This window comes from Drosophila suzukii, chromosome 4 (assembly GCF_043229965.1).
Source record: "Drosophila suzukii chromosome 4, CBGP_Dsuzu_IsoJpt1.0, whole genome shotgun sequence".
In the NCBI taxonomy this organism is placed as follows: Eukaryota; Metazoa; Arthropoda; class Insecta; order Diptera; family Drosophilidae; genus Drosophila; species Drosophila suzukii.
In genome coordinates this window covers 582,809-607,129 of record NC_092083.1, presented here as the reverse complement: position 1 = coordinate 607,129, position 24,321 = coordinate 582,809, and the positions used below count along the sequence as shown (strand labels likewise).

The following is a 24,321-nucleotide window of genomic DNA, read 5'->3' as shown; positions in this document are numbered from 1 at the left end:
AAATACCAGAAAAAAGACCAGCTTTCGCGAGTGAATTTTCGATGAACGCCGTTAGCCCCGGCCAAAAGAATAAGAAATTTAATCTTTGGCGGTGTTTATGCAAAGGTGATGTGGAAACTAAAAATTAAAAATGAAGGGAAAACCCCAAAACAGGATGCAGGACGTCAGTGCATATTAAATAGGACACCAAATCCAAGCTAATGCCCTTTATTGTGGGATTTCACCGACAGGAAGCAATTCCACAAAAGGAGCAAATTCAAAGAATAGTTGAAGTGCTGGAGGAGATCCACTAGAGAATCCTATCGGGAAGGAAAATGCCGAGTGGGACTTCGATCTCTACATGGACATCGTGCCGGGCGCAAAGAAAGTAAGATCTGGCCAAAAGAATTTGGTTGCGTTGTACTAGTAGAAGTATCTTTTTAGCAGAACCACCAGTAATACGATCTCCGACGACCTCTCCATTAGGACTCCGGACACCACCACCATTAGCTATTTGGCAGCTTAAGCGGAGTTGGAGGACCAGCTGGCTTCTATAGGGAGGAAGAAAACAGGGCGCCCGCAAAGGAACAGTTGGCCAGCTATTGCCAGGATGCTGGGCGACTTCCTGCACCATCAGCGGATCAACCCCGTTCTCCCACTTCCTCAAGGTCCAATATGCCTATTGGGACTCGGAGCTGTACTGCGGTGGAGCGGGAAAGATGGCGAAGCATCCGTGGGACGAGAAGAAAGCTTTAAACTACTAATTTACATAAATGAAAACATTGGTTGTACATTCCATTTATTTTTATTTAAATTTCTTTGTGTACCAGCTGACTCCTCCTTTTTAAATTTCTCCAATTGATTTGTTTTCCGTTTGGCTACATACCCAGCTGCTTGACAGTAAGACCATGCTACATGCATTGCGGGTGAACTTTGAAAACTTCGGTCACACTACAAAGAATAAGATTTTTCGACTAGTGAAACTCTTAGCCGATCTGATAATTTAATTTTGATAAAATTAATTTCGAAATTCAGTACTAATTAAAAAAAGGTTATTTCCAGAATATATATACTTTATGGGGTCGGAAACGTCTCCTTCACTGCGTTGCAAACTTCTAACTGAAATCATAATACCCTCTGCAAGGGTACTAAAAGCACTTTTAAAAGAGATTTGAATTGCATAGTGAAGTTTTTCAGGAAAAAATTAGTTACTGATGGATCAGTAATCAGTTATCATGTTGTTCTATATACCTGTTAAGAAGTTAACGTTATTATACCCGTTACTCGTAGAGTAAGAGTGAACGGAAAGTATGTAACAGGCAGATGGAAGCGTTCCGACCCCGTAAAGTACGGACCCCGTCTGTCCGTATGAACGCTGAGATCTCGGAAACTATAAGAGCTACAATACATGCAGATTCCTGAGCTTCTTGCGCAGCCCCAGTTTTGTTTCAGCAAAATGCCACGCCCACAAACCGCCCAAAACTGTGGCTCCTACGGTTTTGATGCTAGAATAAACATTTTAACTGAAATGTATTTTTCTCATCAATAGCTATCGATTGACCAAAAAAATTTGGCCCACTTTAACGCCCACAAACTTCAAAAAATCGTAAGTATGAACGCGGATATCTCGGAAACTATCAAAGATTGAGAATTGGGATTTCAGATTTAGATTCCGTAGTCTTGTACGCAGCGCAAGTTTGTTACGCGAATATGCCACGCCCACTCTAACATTCACAAACCGCCTAAGGCTGTGGCGCCCACAATTTGTTTGCGTGATACAAAATTTTAACTGAAATGTATTATCCTCGTCAATACCTATCGATTGATCCATAAAAGAGGTTACCACGCCCACTGTAACGCCCATTGCGCTTAAATTTGTGTACCGCCCTCATAACCATATAATGAGATCAGGGGTAGGTGGAGCATTTCAATCTTGCTTTGCTGCTTGCATATCTCCATTTCCTTTTGGTCCCTTAAGCTGAGTAACAGGTATCTGATAGTCGAGGTACTTGACTACAGCGTTCTTTCTTGTTTAAGTTATAAAGTTCAAATGCTAAAGTGACCATGCCTTCTTTTCTAAACAAATCACAGTAATTGCCACATATGCTTGCTTTAATGAGTGAGCCGAACAATGCCGTGGAGTGATTACATGAGTAACGGTTACTTGATAGTGAGCCACTCGAATAAAGCGTTCTCTCTTGCTCTTTATTAAAAGGCGACAAGGTTTTTATAATTGAACATCACTTATTTTTTAACCGAAATGAACTTAAATCGTGTATCAATATTTCGTAAAAAAAAATAAATAAAAGTCCAAGCACGTACCAATGGTTTCCTCAAGGGATAGATTTGTTGTACTTCAATTTGTTTTGCACCCTAACAATTTTTCAAACTTGCTTTACCCTGCCATCACTTCCTTCTCTGACTTATTTTTACGGGAAAATTCAAACCTGAAGCCATCGTTCTTGTAAATAGTAAACAAAAGTAAAACAGAGTGATTGTCTCAAATCATGGCAAGGCTCCGCCTTACGCACAGAGTGCCATAAGTGCTGTCATTTCTATATTTTTATAAAACGGGTATCGTAGAGTAACAAGAATGTAACAGGTACCTATAAACAAGTTGTGCAAATAGGCCCATTCATTAAATAATTATGACTAAATGTTGTAATTGCTGCTTACATATCTCCATCTCCCTTCCGCTCCAGTTAGCTGATTAACGGGTATCTGATCGGTTTGATTTGGTTTATAAAGTTAGAGTCGTGGGGCTCTATATAGTGTATAGTCATATAAATATATTCAAATAAGTGTATTTGATAATATCGTTGGTTCTTATTTTACCCTTGCTATTTTGCAAAAACACACGGTGAAATTGAGCACCGGCATAACAGACTTGTGTATTAGTAATGTTTTAATACATACGTGATTTGACCTCTGAGATGATGTACTGTTTTCCATTCCTTTAAAGGGAGCCACCGACACAGAAGTAATTTGAATGCTTTCAGCTAAAGCCATTTAAAAAACATCTGAAAATATGAAATGTTTTTGTTAGGTAAGTTGTACTTATGGCACTGCATTGATTGGATCATTCATTTATTTAGAGCTCAGAAAAGCCAATTTTGGTTGGGAAACCTTAGGTTAAAAAGACATGGCACCTTGATAGTTAAAAAAGGGTTATCTGGCTGACTTTAATGTTTAAAACAATCAAATTAATCTTCTAAAATGACAATAAATAAATCGCTTCCAAAATGTACCGAAATGTCCAAATGACCAAAATGTTCGAATGTAGCGATCCTTATACGCTTGCAGAGGGTTTCAGTCAGAAGTTTGCAACGCAGTGAAGGAGGCGTTTCGATCTAGCCATGTCCGTCTGTCCTTTCTTCGCAAACTGGTCTCTCTGCTTTACAGCTATCGGTATTAAAATATACCAAAAGTCTTATTTCTATTGCAGGTAGTATATAAGTCTGAACGAACCGGACCGGATAACTTTATCCTATAGGTCCCAAAGGATTGATCAAAAACATTATTTTTAATATTAAAAAATATTAGTTTGGTGTTTTTTAATGCATTAACAGCCATAGGGACTGTCGGATAAATAATTTAAAAATAATTCAAAAACCGTTATATTTCGTTTTCGGTCAACATATACGGTAGTAAATTGAAATGAAACATTGTCTTAAAATTTCTGTAATTAGTTTTTATTTCTCTAAAAATCGGATAGCTCTATTCATACAATGGTCCCACGGAAACGACCTGCAAGGATATTGCTTGCTTTCTTGTTTGATTTTTTTGCATATTCTTTGTGTTATGGCCCTGTTATATTTTTTTCGTATTACACGATTGAGCTGAAAAACATTTTTTTTACAACTTTTTAAAAAACCAGCTAGTTTAGCAGGAATAAAAAATAAAAATGTCTAAAAGTCACAGTTCCGATCTATGCTTAAAAAACCCGTCATATACTTTATTGGGTCTTCCTATTACGTATTTTCCTAGGAATCTAGTACACCCTTTTACTCTACGAGTAACGGGTATAAAAATATTATGTAGATAATATGTAAATGTCGATGTTCTTCGCCCTTACTTGAGCTGAGGGGCATCGCACTAGGTGTTTCTTGTTTTAAATTGTTCCACCAGTCCTCTAGTTCTGAGAGCTCTCATTATTGTCACTATTTCTAAAGCCCGGTGACATTGTTAGAGTCATAAAAAGTGGAGTTGGCCGAATATAATATTATTAACCTTTACTACAAATTTATTCCATATAAATTGCAATCAAACCTTTGCTCATTCCTAGGGCGAAAACTCCCTTATTCAATTATAGAACGCGTGTGAATAGCATAATTGAAAAGGAGCCTGCCCCTAGAGACCATTTCGTTAGAGATAATAAGGTTAGCAAAAAAGTTATAAAGTACAGATTGTTAAGCTTAATGCCTTTGTTACTACATGCCCACGCTTAAATTGCAAACGGAAAGCGAAACAAATGATTACGGTATTCCTGAACTTAAGGGGGAGCTGAGGGTTGAACGAATTACAAACCAGTGAGGTAAATAATGACAAAATTATGTTAGTATTTAGAAAAACGGCAGATTGTTAACAATCTGGCAGATGTACTCAGACATTCGGTCTGCCCGAGGTTAACGAATTATGTGCAGGGTTGTTTTTGAATGCAAGCTTCAAACTTCATTTTTAAGGTGGGTATCATCCATGTACCATGTTAACACATTTATTTGCATGTGGATAAGTATATCTGAAAATAATGAATTATTATGAGATTTTGGATGGAAAAAAATTTGCCTGGCAAAGCACCCGTCAAACTGATAAAAAAGATAATATTAAACAAGGTAAAACGCTATAGTCGTTTGCCTATAGTCGCTAGGTGGCGCTATATCTATTCCTATCTTCTTCTTCTAGCCAACTAGCATATAGCGCCCCTAGCGGCTTGGTGGCGTAATAGTGAAAACAGCTGATCAGCTGTTACTCCGTTACTCGTAGAGTAAACGGGTATATTAGATTCGTCGGAAAGTATGTAACGGAAGCGTTTCCGACCCCATAAAGTATATATATTCTTGATCAGGATCACTAGTCGGGTCGATCTAGCCATGTCCGTCTGCCCGTCCGAATGAACGCTGAGATCTCGGAAACTATTAAAGCTAGGCTATTGAGATTTGGCATGCAGATTCCTGAGCTTCTTACGCAGCGTAAGTTTGTTTCAGCAGCGAGCCACGCCCACTCTAACGCCCACAACCCGCCTAAAACTGTGGCTTATACAGTTTTGATGCTAGAATAAAAATTTTTACTGAAATGTGCTGTTCTCATCAATACTTATCAATTGACCCAAAAAAAGTTTGCCACTCCCACTTTAACGCCCAAAAACTTAAAAAAAATCGTAAGTATGAACGCGGATATCTCGGAAACTATCAAAGATAGAGAATTGGGATTTCAGGTTTAGATTCCGTAGCCTTGTACGCAGCGCAAGTTTGTTACGCGAATATGCCACGCCCACTCTAACGCCCACAAAACGACAAAAAAAATTTTAACTGAAATGTATTGGTCTTGTCAATACCTATCGATTGATAAAAAAAAAGTTTGCCACGCCCACTCTAACGCTCATAACGCTTAAATCTGTCTACCGCCGAAATAACCATATAATGAGTTCAGGGGTAGGTGGCGCATTTCAGTCTCGCTTTGCTGTTTGCATATCTCAATTTCCCTTTTGTCCCTTTAGCTGAGTAACAGGAATCTGATAGTCAAGGTACTCGACTATAGCGTTCTTCCGTGTTATCTTTGAAAAAGTGATCAATTTGGTTTGTGGGCATTAGAGTGGGCGTGTGAACATTTTTAAAGTCAAACTATAGGTATTGAGGAAAACAATACATTTCAGTTAAAATTTTTTTCTATTAATTAAACTGTAGAAGCCAGTTTTCGGGGGTTTGTGGGCGTCGGAGTGGGCGTGGCATGTTTGGCAAACTTGCGCTACATACAAAAATATGGAATCTAAGTAAATCTAAAGCGTTCACGCGGAAGGACAGACAACGGACATGGCCAGATCGACTTGGCTAGTGATACTGATTAAGAATATACAGCTGTGATCATAAAAATAGTACTGAACTTGATCTCACCACGTTAGGCAGGAAAATCAATTGATAATCACAATTTATTTCTACGATGTTTTCAAAGTAACAATTTACAAACTTCATTTTATCAGTTCAGCTGATTTTGTTATTATAAATTATTATAGTTTGCACTTCAGGGCTTATAAACAAAATAATCACAACATTTGGCCGCTCCTGAAAATAGTAGTGACTACAAAAAATTAAAAAAACTTAACTAAAATCTCCAAAATATCCCCAAAAGTCATAATCTCTTATTATCTAGAATCTAATATTTAGTTGAATATCCGTTATTCTGAAACACGGAGGTGCAATGGCGTGGCATGGAATCGATAAGGTCTTGGCACCGCTTTACTGGAATGTCATGCCAATCTTGCTGAACCACCATCCACAGCTGAGTTTTGTTTATTGGTTTTACAATAGATATAGCTCTCTTAACATCCCCCACAAGTTTTCAAATAGGGTTTAAGTCCGAAAACAGAGCTGGCCATGTCATTACGTCGATCTCTTGTGCCATTCTTGAACTTCTGGCAAATAAATTATTATCTCTCAGACGTCTTTGAAGTGTTTGAAGACTAATCGCCAGATTTAATTCTTTTTTAATCTACCCTGCAGTAGCGAATGAGTGAATCGTGGCGTATCGCACAATCTGTCTGTCGTCTACCGCAGTAGTTTTGAGCTTTCCACTCCGATTTTCTGGCTTCAATTTTTAGTGAATGACGTTTAATATCATGGTAGATGAGCATCCAACGATGTATTCAATTTCCTCATACGTTTTTTCATTATTTTTTTTTAATTTAAAAATTTAATTTCTCATTTCGGGCGAACAGTGCTTCCCATGACCCACTAAAAAAATTTAATTTTAAATTTTTATCGTTAAAATATTAAACACATATTTTAACTTACTAATGGAGTTCTTAACTACTTAAGTTTTATTTTTAGAACTTCTCACATCAACCACTACTATTTTAATGAGCGGCAAATTTAGCTTGCATATTCTATTTATAATCAAAAACAAAGGAGAACGCTATAGTCGAGTACCTCCGACTATCAGTTACCCGTTACTCAGCTAAAGGGACCAAAGGGTAATGGAGATATGCAAGCAGTAAAGCGAGATTGAAATGCGCCACCTACCCACAATCTCAATATATGTTTATGTGGGCGGTAGACAGATTTAGGCGTTATGGGCGTTAGAGTGGGTGTGGCAAACTTTTTTTTTGATCAGTCGATAGGTATTAACAAGACTAATACATTTTAGTTAAAATTTTTTATCTAGCATAAAAATTGTGGGCGTAGCATAGTTTCCGAAATCTCAGCGTTCATCCGGACGGACAGACAGACGGCTAGATCGACTCGGCTGGTGATCCTGTTGAAGAATATATATACTTTATGGGGTCGGAAAGGCTTTCTTCTGCCTCTTACATACTTTCCGACAAATCTAGTATACCCTTTTACTCTACGAGTAACGGGTATAACTTCTCTTCCCGTAGCAAATCTAACGGAACTTTCTCTCTTTCCTCTTCTTTACGTTCCATTCCGAGCAAAAAGTGGAAACACGTTTGAAGGATAACGGTAAAATTAGCGAGAATTACCTTTCTAATGTTATTCCAAGTTGCACAACTATTTTCATGGTCGTAACTGTATGTGTATACTTTATGGGGTCGGAGACGCTTTCTTGTACCTGTTACATAATTTTCCCCAAAGCAATACTTTACTAGTAACGGGTATTAAAAAACCCTGGATCCCTCATCCTTTCCTTATGAACCAGGCGATAGTTACTCACAAAAAAATTAAGATAAATCAACTATTTAATGGTTAAAACTGCCCCAACACAAAAAAAAACAAGGAAGAAAGCTATAGTCGAGTACCTCGACTATCAGATACCCGTTACTCAGCTAAATGGAGATATGCAAGCAGCAAAGTGAGATTAAAATGCGCCACCTACCGGCGGTATACAGATTTAAGCGTTATGGGCGTTAGAGTGGGCGTGTCAATTTTTTTTTTGAATCAATCGATAGGTATCGACGAGACCAATACATTTCAGTTAAAATTTTTTATCTAGCATAAAAATTGTGGGCGTCACAGGTTTTTGCGGTTTGAGGGCGTTAAAGTGGGCGTGGCAAACTTTTTTGGGTCAAACTTTGGGTCAATCGATAGGTATTGATGAGACCAATACATTTCAGTTAAAATTTTTATTCTAGCATCAAAACTGTAGGAGCCACAGTTTTGGGCGGTTTGTGGGCGTTGGAGTGGGCGTGGCACATTGCTGAAACAAACTTGCGCTGCGTAAGAAGCTCAGGAATCTGCACGCCAAATCTCAATAGCCTAGCTCCCATAGTTTCCGAGATCTCAGCGTTCATCCGGACGGACAGACAGACGGACAGACGGACATGGCTAGATCGACTCGGCTAGTGATCCTGATCAAGAATATATATACTTTGTGGGGTCGGAAACGCTTCCTTCTGCCTGTTACATACTTTCCGACGAATCTAGTATACCCTTTTACTCTACGAGTAACGGGTATAACAAGAAAGGAAGTTAACTTCGGCAAGCCGAAGTTTGTATACCCTTGCAGTTATAACTATTAAATTTAATTCGAAATTCTTAACAATACAAAAAATGATATTCCCAATAGTATAGGATAAAATGTCGAAAAACTCTGAAGCTATAATTTGTTTCATATTATTTTCCCACCAATTTACCGATCGTTCCTATGGCAGCTATATGATATAGTCGTCCGATTTTGATAAAATTAAATTCGAAATTCAGAACTAATTAAAAAATGTTATTTCCAAGCGTAGGAGGTTATATGTTAAAAACACCGAAGCTATAATTTGTTTCATATTATTTTCCCACCAATTTTCCGATCGTTTCTATGGCAGCTATATGATATAGTCGTCCGATTTTGATCAAATTAAATTCAAAATTCAGAATTAATTAAAAAATGTTATTTCCAAGCGTAGGAGATTATATGTTAGAAAACACCAAAGAAATAATTTTTTTCAATTGCGTTGCAAACTTCTGACTGAAATCATAATACCTCTGCAAGGGTATAAATATACCATACTTTATACGTTAAATACACAAAAAATATGAAAAACAGTCAGTTTTTTTCGAAGACTCCAATGTTACGTTTGATATGAAAAACATATCAAATTTATACGAATTCATATCAATATGATAAGAAATCCTATCAATATGATACGGATTTATATCAACATTTGTAATAGATATGATTTTGTATAGGGTCGGAAACGCTTCCTCCTACCTGTTACATACTATCCTACGAAGCTAATATAAACTTTTACTCTACGAGCTTAAATCTGACCATTTAGTACAAAGTTATAACTTAGTAAAGTGTGCCATATCGAAAACAGTCGTTATTCTGCATGCATATATTACGGGTATCTAATAGTCGATTAATTCGTAAGGAAGATAAGTAAATCTGGAAACCATAACAATTAAAGTAGCAAAGCGCATTTGCAACGTGAATTCAATTATCCCTAATTAATTTGAGTGGTTTGTTTACAGAGGGAGTGCCTCAAACTTTCACTTCAATTGCTTGTCCAGGTTTCATATTTCAAGTGGGAAGAGTACACTCGTCATACAGTCATCCAATTGTATATGTGCGGCGGCCTATTAAAATCGAAAACGATTACGTTTCGGATGTCCTGATGTCCCAGGGGTTGATTTCAGAAGCATATGCCTTTTGACGAGCACGGATACAAATGCAGATACTGGGGGAGATAAAAAATGGACTAAAATACCCACTGATGAGTTGGCAATAATTCGCTTGAGTGGTTACTGTCAACAGGCAAATAATAGGTGTTCTATTTGGGGGCGGGCAAACTTTATTACACAGCTTGTCGCTGCTGGTGCTGGTCCCAGTGATGGCCTTTTGTTTACACGTATAACATCATGCATATTTAATTGGGTTAAATTGCTTGACGATTAACATTTGGAAATGAAATGTGCGGATAATTGAGTTTACCTTGTCTAATTATTTTGGCTTTTGAGGCTAAAAGCTCGTAGCTATGGAAACAATAACGGTACTGAAAAATTAAGCCTCTCTCTACTTTAATTCAGTTCCCGCTATATCTAAAATGCTTTGCGCGTGAGCTTTTACGTAAGACACTAGTGTTTATACGCGTTACTCATAGAGTAAAAGGGTGTTCTAGATTCGTCGGAAAGTATGTAACAGGTATATTCTTGATCAGGATCAATAGCCGAGTCGGTCTAAACATGTGCGTCTGTCCGTTCGTATGAACACTGAGATCTTGGAAACTATAAAAACTAGAGGCTTGGTATTTGGCATGTAGATTCTTGAGCTTTTTGCACAGCGCAAGTTAACGCCCATCACGCTAAAACCCGTCTAGCACTAACATTTTTCAATATTTTTTAAAAATTTAAACGAGATTTTGTTTCTATTATCAATGTCCAACTACATGCCGAAAATTGTTTAATTTGGGCAACAGTTATAAGCAAATAAATTGTGCAATCTTAGTGGTAGAAGCTTTGCTACTTGTATATCTTTATCTCCCTTGCACTCCCTGTGGGCTCCCAGTGTACTTAGCTGAGTAACAGGTATCTGATAATCGATGGCCTCGACTATAGCGTTCGCTCTGGTGATTTCCTACACTCATTTTTCAGGAGTTGGTAATTGAGAAAACATTTTGCCAAATATTCATAACACTAATGGAAAACATTGACGAACGATAAAGTTTAGAAAGCCTGCTACCAGATACCCGTTAACACTTTTTAAAATATTCTTATTCATAAAATAATAATACCAATATTCTGACTTACACCAATGTTTAACGATCGCGTTGGCTTTAAGGCCAGAAAATGAGGAAATGGACCGGAAAGTTAGGTAAATGCTGCATTAAGCACTATTTGAATCGCACAGGCTGCGGATGCTTGGTTGGGTCAAGAGCAATAGCAATAGTCTATCTTTCGAACCTGGCGCTAAAAAGGCTTTAGAGTTATGGCCGCTTGTGATCGTTTGAGTGGGAGAGGCATCGTGCTAAAACAATGAAACGATGTTTCGATCCTAGCAAGGGATACACTGATCGAAAGGAATCGCAATAACTTAAAGGATTGTATACCAAACTTTAGGAAAATCAATTGGCATGGCACAAAGAGCGGTGAAAGTGCAAAAGTAAAACTTTGAAAAATGAAACTGTTGGGGCCGGTGGGGTTAAGTGCAACAGTTAGGCGTCGAATGACACCTCACATGTTAAAATTCCATGCTCCTTTTAAAAGTTAAGCCCAAAACAAGATTTTGGGAGACTTTTCAAAATTAATACATTCGTATGTGTGCCAATCAATGCTCAACACAACAGTACATTGAGAGGATTGTTTGGAAAGCGTCATATTCTTCCTAGTACCAAGTCTAAACTCTTCGGAGCGACAGTAAAATCTGTCTAAATACTATACTTTAAAAACAAGAAAGAACGCTACAGTCGAGTACCTCGACATTCAGATATCCGTTACTCAGCTAAAGGGACCAAAGGGTAATGGAGATATGCAAGCAGTAAAGCGAGATTGAAATGCGCCACCTACCCGCGATCTCAATATATGTAAGGTTATGTTAGGTATTGACGAGACTAATACATTTCAGTTTACATTTTTTGTCATCGCGGTTTGTGGGCGTTGAAGTGGGTGTGGCATCTTCGCGTAACAAACTTGCACTGCGTACAAGGCTACGGAATCTAAATCTGAAATCCCAATTCTCTATCTCTGATAGTTTCCGAGATATCCGAGTTCATACTTACAATTTTTTGAAGTTTGTGGGCGTTAAAATGGGGGTGGGAAACTAGGTATTGATGAGGACAATACAATTCAGCTAAAATTTTTATTCTAGCAACAAAACTGTTGGAGCCACAGTTTTGGGCGCTGCGTAAGAAGCTCAGGAATCTGCATGCCAAATCTCAATAGCCTAGCTCTTATAGTTTCCGAGATCTCAGCGTTCATCCGGACAGACGACATGGCTAGATCGACTCAACTAGTGATCCTGATATAGACGAGTCGATCTAGCCATGTCCGTCTGTCCGTCCGCTGCTACGCAAACTAGTCTCTCAGTTTTAAAGCTATCGGACTGAAACTTTCCCAAAAGTCTTATATCTTTTGCAGTCGGAACCAGCCGGATCGGACAACTATCATATATTTTATAGCTCCCATAGGAATAATCGAAAAAAAAAATTTCTAAAATTATATCTTTGGTGTTTTTGAACATATAACTTCTTAAGCTTGGAAATAACATTTTTAATTAGTTTCGAATTTCGAATTAAATTTGATCAAAATCGGACGACTATACCATATAGCTGCCATGGGAAGGATCGGAAAATTGGTAGGAAAATAATATGAAACAAATTATAGCTTCGGTGTTTTTAAACATATAAACTCCTACGCTTGGAAATAACATTTACATACGAAACAAATTATATCTTCGGTGTTTTTTGACGTATTATCTTATACTATTGGGAATATCATTTTTTGTATTTATTTATGTATTTATTTAGTCCAATTTACAGTTTACAATTTTCGTCACAGAATCTCAAGGGCTGTTTTAAGACAATAGACAAAAATGGCTTAAAAAAACTTTTTTATGGCTTTAAATTTTTTGTATTTAGAAAATTTAAGCAAAGGCAGCTTGATTGGCATGTATGTATATGTAACATTAGTTAAACTATAAGCTTAAAATATCTAGCTAGTTTTTGAATTCACATTAGCATTTTGAATAACATTAGTTAAACTATAAGCTTAAAATATCTAGCTATTTTTTGAATTTCCCATTAAACCAGCGGTTTTATCCAAAAGTCGTTGAAGTCTATCTCGAGCTACTTAAAGCACATATATAGGGTCTAGGACCCTTAAACCAAAAAGGGATTCATATAAACCCACAAACAAAAGAACAAACATTTTCATTTTGAAAATTCCCCCAAAATCTGGTTTTTGGAATAAATTTTGAACGGATTGTATTGTATTTTAACAAACTTGGCAAATTTTTAATAATTAAAATCATTAAAGTCTCTATACCCGTTACTCGTAGAGTAAAAGAGTATACTAGTTTTGTCGAAAAGTATGCAAAAGGCAGAAGGAAGCGTTTCCTACTTCATAAAGTATATATACATATTATTGATCAGGATCACTAGCAAGTTTGTTTCAGCAGGGTGCCACGCCCAATCTAACGCCCACAAACAACCAAAACACTAAAACTCTTCTGTGATCCTGTTGTTCCCAAAGGAATGATCAACAAAATATTTTTAAAAAATGTAAAAGAGTTATAACTTTGGTGTTTTCTGACATATCAACTTATAGTTTTGGGAGTATCCATTTACAATATATCAAACAAATCTCAAAAGCCTGGCTCTTATCGTTTCCGAGATCTCAGTGTTCATCCGAACGGACAAACAGACGGACAGACGGACATGGCTAGATCGACTCGGCTAGTGATCCTGACCAAGAATATATATACTTTATGGGGTTCTGCCTGTTACATACTTTCCGACGAATCTAGTATACCCTTTTACTCTACGAGTAACGGGTATAAAAAGTAAGGTATTTAGGTGAACTGATAGGTTTTGACTGGAGTAATACATAATACATTTTAGTTCAAATATCTATTCTAGCATTAAAACTGTAGAAGCCGGTTTTGGGCGGCTCGTGGGCGTTAGTGTCGCGTAACACTCTTGCGCTGCAAACGAAGCTAAGGATTTCTAAACTGAAATCCCGAACCACTTGAACCTCTTAAAGTTTCCGAGATCGCAGCGTTCAAGCGGACAGACAGTCACATGAAATGGCTAGATCGAATCGGCTAGGGATTCTGATCAAGAACATACAGTGTGGGCGGAAAAGCTACCTTCAACCTATTACACACTTTTCCCTAACACAAAATACGCTTTTACTCTTCGAATAATGGGTATAAAACTTGTGTTGCGGAAAATTAGAGTCAAAAATATTCACAAAAGATTTTTGGTATCTTGAGCTGCTCTTTGTTGGCTAACTGAATGGTGTGCAACATGCGCATCGTTGGCATGGGCTATGTTGGTTTACAATTAGCATAAACCCCACTTACCGATGTCATTTGTAAAATTTTGTCGTTTTCGCATTCCATTGGTGCACTTATACACTTTTTATACGCCTTTAACTTTAGACGTTTAGCTATAATTGTAGCGAATCAGGACTTAAAGCCGAAATAAATATTTCTTTAAACATATTTTAACAATTTTTTATTAACCCATCACCCTAAATTTAGGCTTGGATTAGTTCACGTGTTTTTTTGCCCACTTAATTTTTTTAAAATTTTTTTTTAGGTGTAGGCCTAAAATCCGTTTCAATGCATTGACATTCACTGACACTCGAAGGTAAAATTATATTTGTTTCTTTAAAGGTTTCCCTCCATTTTTATTGCATTACTTATAACTGGCTTGTACCTGTATTGAATATATCGAATTTACAACGTATTGTTCTGATATAAGAAAGTTTCCACTCAATTTTCACTAAAAACTTGTAACGCATGTGCGTTTTTTCTCTGAGCACTAGAACATCGCATCACATAAAAGGTACGAAAACTGAATAAGAAACACCGTTTTCGTTGATATTGACAAGCTTAAAGAGAATGTAGGATTGAGGAACAAAAACGATGTAGGACCTGTGAAATCGGGAAAAAAATACACTTAGTCGTATTTCAGCCAATAAGAGACCGAAAACAAAGGAAACACAACAGGAAAAGGAGAATATATATATATGAAGTACAAACAAACCAATAAGATAGAACTCTCCCAATTCAGGGGGCGTTTCCGAAGCACCGCGCCTGCGCTCCGTTTGTATTAAAAGTTTATCAATTTCACCCTGCGCTGGGATATGTATGTGGTACAAATTACAATATTTGAACTGTTGAATGTTGTTTTTAATGAAATTAACTTTGCCGACCAAATTGAGTTATGATAATTAAATTTTGCTTGACATGTCAGAACATATAATTATAATACGAAAATTGTCGTACAAGATACAACTGTCTTTTCGTATAACTTTTATAAATAACTATCTACATATTTCATTTGTTTTTGCTCATTATCTCAAAGTTTTTTATATCGCAAAACCCCAGCAAAAAAAATAATCTAGACAAAACCGCAGAAAAAGTCTTTGGTCAAAATGTGTTGGAAAGGTAACTGTATATAACGTCACTATAGGCGGTAGTTCTCGTAGTGACGAAGCTCACCGGTTTTCTTTAGGCCTATACTAACTTTAAATTTTAATTTAAATTTTATTTAGTCAAACTTTATGAGCGTTTTTTTTGGACGACATATTTTTTATATTTCTCGTTTGATTGTAGCGTGATTTCTGGAGCTTTAGGAAAACAATTATATAGTAGTCGCTTAGGAAAACAATAATATAGTGCTCGTGGCAGCATAATTTATGGATTCATAAACTGGGTAATTTAACTGGAACTCGCGCTTGATAATAAGTCAGTCAGTTATATAATTTAGAAGGTACCTCATAAAATTTTTCGTTAAAGAATATGTAAAGCTATAAACTTCTTTATTCTTTCATTTCGAGTTGAATGACATTTGCATCAATCAAAAACGCTATTGACGAATAAGATTTGAAGGTATCTAGAAGGCTATTTAAAAACTTTCTTATTTTATTTTCACCACAAGAGTCCCAAGCTACCTATCTTAAAAAGTCTTCATATCAACATAAACAACATATCGATCAGCTTACTAATTGCTTTAATTGGACTACCGTGGCAGATTTTTGAGTTTGCGGCTATATAGCAGTCGCTTCGCGCCCACCCCGGTGCGATTCGTCACTACGTGGACTGAAAGCCGTGTGAACGCTGTGATCTCGGAAATAATAAGAGCTAGAGAGTTGGGATTTAACATTAAGGTTTCTAAGCTTCGTACGCAGCGCAAGTTTGTTATGTGCCATACCCGATCTGAGGTCTGAAGCTTTAGTAGTTCTCAATTTACGGGCGTAAGAGCTTTAGCTATTTATATCCTTTTTCCCGCTAGTCCTGCAGGTTTTTCCAAAAGTGGTAAAACTAAATATTGTTATATTCAGCTAAACCGGTGCCAAACCGTCTAAAATTGTAAAGACTATAAAACAACGTTTTGGGACAAATACACAATCTGAGGAACAGTACAATTTTCATTTTGTAAAGTCCACCAAAATCTTGCTTTTGCAATAACTTTTTATTAAATCTTAAACTTTAAACTTTTTTATTAAATGAGGCGTCATTCGACGCGTGTTGTTAGCAAGAGCCCAGAATTGACCACCAGCCCAGCCCCAGCGATACCTTTCGATAAGTGCATCACTGCGGCCATATATGGTAGTCCCCTCCAGGAGTGTGCTCCTGACGCGCTTCTTTACTACGTGGACTGCCGTCCACAGTGATACTATATCTATACACTTAATTCATTTAAATTGTTATTTGTTATTTAAAACTTATATACACATTGTGAGGTTTTTTCCTTTTAACCCGTTTCGAATAAAACAAGTTCCTCGTCTATCAGATAGAGTGCGCGTGGCAGCCCTGCTAAAACAAACTTGCGCTGCGTAAGGAGCTCAGGAATCTGCACGCCATCTCAATAGCCTAGCTCTTATAGTTTCCGAGATCTCAGCGTTCATCCGGACAGACAGACGGACAGACGGACATGGTGATCCTGATCAAGAATATATATACTTTATGGGGTCGGAAACGCTTCCTTCTGTCTGTTACATACTTTCCGACGAATCTAGTATACCCTTTTACTGTACGAGTAACGGGTATACTGAACAAATTAAGTAAATTAACGATTGAGAGTTTTGAAGAAGCTTTGAAAATGTTGACAAAAGAAGTAATTAATAAGTTTTTTAGGGGAAACGGAAACTTAAAAAACATATAACACATTACAAAAAAAAGCAGGACTTATGTACATTTTACATCAATTTTTTTTTATTACAGTGGTGCGCTTTTGTTACCAGTGTTGCCAACTTTTGCTGAGAAAAAAAGCTGTTTTCGGCGGGACTAGGGTGAAAAAAAGATTTTTTGCAAAAACATCTGAATTAAAAAAAAAAATGTGAAAAAAATCGAAAATTAATATTAAGTTGTGCTTAATAATTAATTAATTATAATATATTAAATTTATCACCTTCGACATCAACCGTATCAAGCTTTATAAAGGGTACTTTGCGCTACATTTTTTGTGCCTTCGCAACCCATACCTGTAATCAGTCGAATTATATAAGTTCTTCTTCTGCCTGTTACATATTTTCCGACGAATCTAGTATACCCTTTTCCTCTACGAGTATTAAAATGAGGATGCTGAAGCCAAGCATCTCCATATTTCTGCTTAAAAACTTTCGGCATTTGGTCGCAAATATGTTTAAGCGTGAACCTCCTCATAAAGATGACACTCTCGAAACGATTAGGATCGAAGATCTGCTGTCACAGAATATCGATATAAAAAAATTGATTTAAAATTAAAAAGAGCCAGAATTCCCGCGGTTTCTAAAATATGCCCGCTAGGTCATGTAAAGAAAAGGCTGAAAATGGCGGGAAAAAAGCTGATTCGGCAACACTGTATGTAACGTTGAATTAACATATTTTTGTCTCGCTCTACAAAAAATACAGGTTCCGCAAAAAGTGATTGTTGGCAAACAGCTTTGATGCTTATCAGAGCTTTAGTTCTTGGTTCTAAGGGTTCGTATCCCGGATACCGGGAGAAATTCGTTTTGTAATCAGTACCAAATTTGTATAACACAAGTTACGACACCGCTGCGTATATTTCCTATTTTATTTTTATTTTCATCTCGAGTTTAAAAATCCGTAAAAAGAAACCAGTCCGAAAAATTCAAAACCCACAGCTCCCAGTTTCGAAATCATTGACCATCCGCAAACCTCTAGTCTGTCTTTTTCACGATAAAAATATATATTTCTATTCCAAAAATATCGATATATTGATGTTTTGATATATTTTCACATCCCCAAGAGGTGGGATTTTTTATCTCCCTCTTTTACTAAGCTGTCTCCGTTTGCGTACGTGACAGCTGCGCACTAACAAGCGATAACTATCAGATGAAAAACATCGATATTCATTTGTATTTTTATTCAGAAAATGTCGATACAGAGATTTTGATGTCCCTTCACTACTACCGGACTCTTATTCCTGGTGTGAAACTAGGAAAATAGCCAATATTCAAACACACAAACTAGGGCAAAAGCGCCCTCAAGGGGTCGGTGGTGAAACTACCCTACATATTAAAATAATGCATTTTCAAAACTGGAGAGAAACTCAACTTAGGTTTGTGTCCACACTTTTTTATAAGACTTTTATTTTTGTTTTATAAAATAAATCCGACATCAAACTTAAGTGTTATACCTGTGAGGAACTCATCATTTTACCAAAGTGGAACTCATCATTTTACCAAAGTAAAGTGAGAAGTAAATACTCAAGTAAATAAAGTAAATACTAAAAAAAAATATTATTTTACTTGTAAATTTGTACGGTTTTGACATGTAAGATGTTTTTGTCGATTTTTTCCGACTTTTAAAAATTAATTTATTCATTATTTATTATAAATTTGAATATATTACAAATAGTTATTTTTATAAATGTGCATTAAAATGAAGTGCAAAATGGAATTAAAATCAAAAATGAAATTTCATTGTTTCTCTTGTATTGTTTTTATCAAAAAATATAACTAAAAACGTTTTCATTTTCAAAGTTTTAAATATTTATTAAAATTTCTCTTGAAATCGATTTATCGATAAATCGATAAGTATTGTTGTGATGCAGATCTAAGGGCATTTGATAAAAATTGAACACACCTACAAGAGCCCTGTTAAGTGTCGTCGCTTAGCGTCATGTATAACAGCCCTGTTAAGTTTAGTCGTTTACTAACACGGCATCTATAACTGGCATTGTTTTGTCTTTTACCAATGCGCCACCTACTAGACGCCACAGACACCGTCTAAAAAGGGGTCAATGCTTAATGATAAATCTATTCAAAATAACGCTTAAAATAATATTGTAGTTTATGTAGGCCTAAAATGATGGTTAAAAGAAAAACGGGGAAAGTCTAAAAGTGAACATTTTCAAAATTGGAAAATTGGTTATTGGCCAAGTTAATTTCTGACAGTTTGTCGAATGATACATAATTTGTTACAACCCGATGCCCCGTTCAAAAACAAGACAAAACAATTTTTGTTTTACGACTTTTGGAAAAACCCGCTGGTTTGGCGGGAAACCCAAAATAAAGGACAGATTTGAAAGGCTTGTAGTTTCTAAACAACTGAGATAATAAAGTGCAGTTCAGTACGAAAAACACTTGAGGTTTACTTCAATGCCGCACACTATGCAACACTAATTTGAAGAGAAAAATTCTTATTAGATATTTTTTTAGGATAAAATTTAAAGTTTAAGTTTAAAGCTAAAGACTAAACATTTTTTTAAATAAATCAATTATTAAAACAAGGAAGAACGCTATAGTCGAGTACCTCGACTATCAGATACCCGTTACTCAGCTTAATGGACCAACGGGAAATAGAGATATGCAAGCAGCAAAGCGAGATTGAATACATTTCAGTTAAAATTTTTATTCTAGCATCAAAAATGTACGAGCCACAACTTTGGGCGGTTTGTGGGCGTTTGTGGACAAACTTGCGCTGCGTAAGAAGCTTAGGAATCTGGATGCCAAGTCCCAATAGCCTAGCTCTTATAGTTTCCGAGATCTCAGCGTTCATCCGGATAGACAGACGGACAGACGGACATGGCTAGGTGAATATATGTACTTTATGGAGTCGGAAACGCTTCTTATACCTGTTACATATTTTCCGACACTACGAGTAACGGGTATAAAAACTAAAAAAAAAAGTTGTAGGTCAATCTTTCGATATCTAACTAGACCTACTTTTTTAAATTTCTAGAATAAATGTGCTTATAATTAAGTACGGGATACATTTACCAAGTGAACGTGGCCTTGCTTACGTAAATATATATGTATAGTGACTTTAATAGCACATTGGTCTTCTCAATACCTATCGATTGAACTAAACAAATTTGCCCACTCTAACGCCGACAAACGCCCATAAAGCTAAAACCCGTTTAGCACCCACTTTTTTAATATTTTTGAAAAAATTTTTAAGTTTGGGCCATACATTAAACAGTTATAACCAAATAAAGTGTGCACTCGAGGAGACAGACGCTTCCTGAATGTTCCCAGTATATTTAACTGAGTAGCGGGTATCTGATAGTCGATGGCATCTTAGCGTTCTCTCTTCTTTTATTATAATTTCTTTTGTACACCATACTTGTCTTTTTTGAATTGCTCCAATTGGTTGGTTTCCTGATGTCAACAAACCCAGCTGATTGACAGTAAGACCATGCTACATGCATTGCGGGTGAACTTTAAAAACTTCAGTCACACTAGTGAAACTCAGCCGATCTGAGTAAAATGGTATATTAGATTCGCTGGAAAATCTGTTACAGGCAGAAGCAAGCGTTTGCGACCGTATAAACGCTGTGATCTTGGAAACTATAAAAGCTACAAAAGTTGGGATTTGGCATGCAGATTCCTGAGGCTCTGCAAAGCATAGTTTGTTTCAACAGGGTGTCACGCCCACTCTAACTCCCACAAACGTCCATAACGCTAAAACCTTAAGATTATCTCCGAACTTATCCTGAATTGGCAAATGATTTTATTCAATTCGCGCCAACTTGTTTGAATTCGTCTGCCTACACCTGATTCTATTATAATGTAAGTGAAGGTCTTTTTACATCATCTGTCATGTAAAATGTAATGTAAGATAAAATGCCGGGTCAGTGCGACCAGTCTGGGTTTTGGTGGAAATGCCGCCGTTTTCGGGGAAACTTTAAAAAACTAAAAAAAAAATACAAACACAAAAAACATATTTTTAAGCCTAATACTCAGAAAGAAAACCCGTTTCCTCTTGTCTAAAAATCTTAACTTGTTGTAGAGTAGTGGCTGAAGCCACACGTAGAGTAACCGAATTTTAAGAGCTCATCAAAACTGGTGTATGCATGACTGTTGTCTTACCCTTTGATTCTAGTATTATAGTTGGCCTCATCCCATCCTCCCTATGTAAGACGATATCTCGAAAACTGCATTACAAATGAATTTAGATAGTTTATTTAATTGGCAATGTTTTGAGATACTATGCAATTTTGAACACACCCTGTCAAATGTGTAAAAATTATTTGAAAATTGGCGTCGTAATCGAAATTTTACATCGGTCGTAGTCCCGGATATAGAGGTTGATGTCATGCTAGGCAAGGGCTCTTGTTCCGGAGTTGGCGTTTTAGTTTCCCCCATCGGCCTGTAAATACAGCCTTTGGACACGCCTGTGAACAATGTTATTAATAATTAAATTTTTGTAATAACCGGATTCACATGTCGTTTTTTATTAGTATTTATTATTCTTATACATCATCAAAAAATTTTACAAAAATCATTTTGCTTATTTTTTTTATGTTTTTATGAAAATGTTTAGAAACATGCATTTGAGCCACATTTTTCTTTTTTCAGAAAAGTTTTTCCGACATTGCACTATAGGCTGGCTGAACACTTTATGTGGCCAAAATTAATAACTTCAAGCAAAACCAAATATTTGAGTTCGGTTCTTATATTTGGGCTTATAATTAGCAAACTAACAGAAAAAGGCGTGGCAACGCCCCATTTTGGTGAAATTTCTAGTTGTATCATAAAAAGTAATATAAAACAAGGAAGAACGCTATAGTCGAGTACCTCGACTATCAGATAACCGTTACTCAGCTAAAGGGGCCAAAGGGAAATGGAGATATGCAAGCAGCAAAGCGCGATTGAAATGCGCCACCTACCGGCGGTAGACAACTTTAAGCGTTATGGGAGTTAGAGTGGGCGTGGCCAACTTTTTGATTAATCGATAGGTGTTGACGAGACCAATACATTTCAGTTAAAATTTTTATTCTAGCATCAAAACTGTAGGAGCCACAGTTTTGGGCGGTTTGTGGGCGTTAGAGTGGGCGTGGCACTTCGCTGAAACAAACTTGCGCTGCGTAAGAAGCTCAGGAATCTGCACGCCAAATCTCAATAGCCTAGCTCTTATAGTTTCCGAGATCTCAGCGTTCATCCGGACAGACGGACATGGCTAGATCGACTCGGCTAGTGATCCTGATCAAGAATATATATACTTTATGGGGTCGGGAGCGCTTCCTTCTGCCTCTTACATACTCTCCGACGAATCTAGTATACCCTTTTACTCTACGAGTAACGGGTATAAATACATTTAACACTTTTCACTTCAATTTATTGTCTGTGACGTCATTGAAAATGTTCTTGGTTTCAGGTAGGTATAGGTATTGACAAGTGGAATTAAACAAAATTTATTATACCCGTTACTCGTAAAGTAAAAGCCTTGTCCGTATGAACGCTGAGATCTCTGAAACTATAAGAGCTATAATGTTGGTAGAAGTAGATTCTTCGACTTCAGCAAGCTTGTTTCAGCAGGATGCAACGCCCACAATCGCCATCTGGCGCCCGTATTATTGATTATTTTGTTAACATTTAACAAGCCAGTTATTAAAAAGTTATAACAAAGAAATAATTAATATTTTGCAATTCAATCGAGATTGCACACCACATGCAGCAAATAATCTGATTTCACTAATACACCACGATGTCGCTAGGAGCGCTATGGGCTAGTTGACGCTGTAGGCCAAGTGGCGCTATAGAAGAGGAAGATAGGTGGCGCTATAGGCTAGGTGTGCTAGTGAAAAAAGCAGAGTTGCTTTAAGCATATCTCCATCCCTCTCACACTCCCTTAAGCTGAGTAACGGGTATCTAATAGTCGAGGCCATCGACTATAGCGTTTTCTTATGTTATACCCGTTACTCGTAGAGTAAAAGGGTATAATAGATTCGCTACGCTGAGGTCTTGAAAACTATAAGAGCTACAATACAATGCAGATTCCTGCGCAGCGCAAGTTTGTTTCACAAACCGCCGAAAACTGTGGCTCCTACAGTTTTGATGCTAGAATAAAAATTTTAACTGAAATACCCATCGATTGACACGCTCACTCTACCGCCCACAAATTTCAAAAAATCGTAAGTATGAACGCGGATATCTCGGAAACTATCAAAGATAAAGAATTGGGATCTCAGATTTAGACTCCGTAGCCTTTTACGCAGCGCAAGTTTGTTACGCGAATATGCCACGCCCACTCTAACGCCCACAAACCGCCCAAGCCTGTGGCACCCACAATTTTCATGATAGATAAAAAATTGTAACTGATATGTATTAGTCTCGTCAATACCTATAGATTAACTCACGCCCATTCTAACGTCCATAACACTTAAATCTGTCTACCGCCCACATAACCATACATTGCTGCTTGCATATCTCCATTTCCCTTTGGTCCCTTTAGCTGAGTAACGGGTATCTGATAGTCGAGGTACTCGATTATAGCGTTCTTCCTTGCTTTAAATTGTAATCTATTAAAATGTAGATTTTATACCCGTTATTCGTAGAGGCGCTGAGATCTCGGAAACTATTAGAGATAGAGGGTGAGATTTGAGACTTAGATTCTTTCTCTTCGTAAGCAGCGCAAGTTGGTTGCGTGAACATGCCACGCCCTCTCTGACGCCCACAAACCGACCAAAACTGTGGATCCTACAGCATTCATGATAGAAAATAAAACTTTAACGGTAATGTATTGTTCTCCGTAATACCTATAGATTGACATATAAGTTTGCCACGCCCACCCAAACGCCAAAAACTGTGGCAGCCACAGTTTTCATTCTTGAAAAAAATTGAAAAATCTATCGATTGACTTAAAAACGTTGCCTTTCCCACTCTAACAAACGCACACAACGCATAAATCTGCCTGCCGCCTATATAACCATATATTGAAATTGGGGGTAGGGGCCCTTCACAATCTCGCTTCGCTGCTTGCATATCTCCCTTTTGCTCCCTTCAGCTGAGTAACAGGTATCTGATAGTCGAGGCGCTCGACTGTAGCATTCATCCTTGTTTTTGTTCTGTTATTAAAAATGTTACCTCTACCATTACTCAGAGATACTTCGAATAAAATACTTATTTTGTTCGATCCATCTTCCTTCTTGTTTGTAAATAAATTCTGCAACATTACACAGTAAATATCACTGTGGACGGCAGATCATGTAGTGCACGCTGCGAGAAATATTTTGGTGAAAGAAACTTGCGCTGCGCAAGAAGCTCAAGAGTCTACATGCCAAATCCC

General features: G+C 37.0%; 1 protein-coding gene across 5 annotated transcripts in view; it reads right to left on the bottom strand.

The window, feature by feature from the left end:
• fuss (SKI family transcriptional corepressor fussel) overlaps positions 1-24,321 on the bottom strand; it is a 67,238-nt gene that overhangs the window by 6,093 nt on the left and 36,824 nt on the right. For 4 of the 5 annotated variants that reach the window (XM_070997111.1, XM_017088664.4, XM_070997112.1 and 1 more), the window contains exon 2: positions 2,896-2,999. In XM_070997111.1, the coding sequence (XP_070853212.1) occupies positions 2,896-2,988 (93 nt within the window). In that variant the 5' untranslated portion in view covers positions 2,989-2,999. Of the gene's footprint in view, positions 1-2,895; positions 3,000-14,157; positions 14,643-24,321 lie in introns of those variants that run through there. The other variant, XM_036822754.3, reaches the window with a different exon arrangement.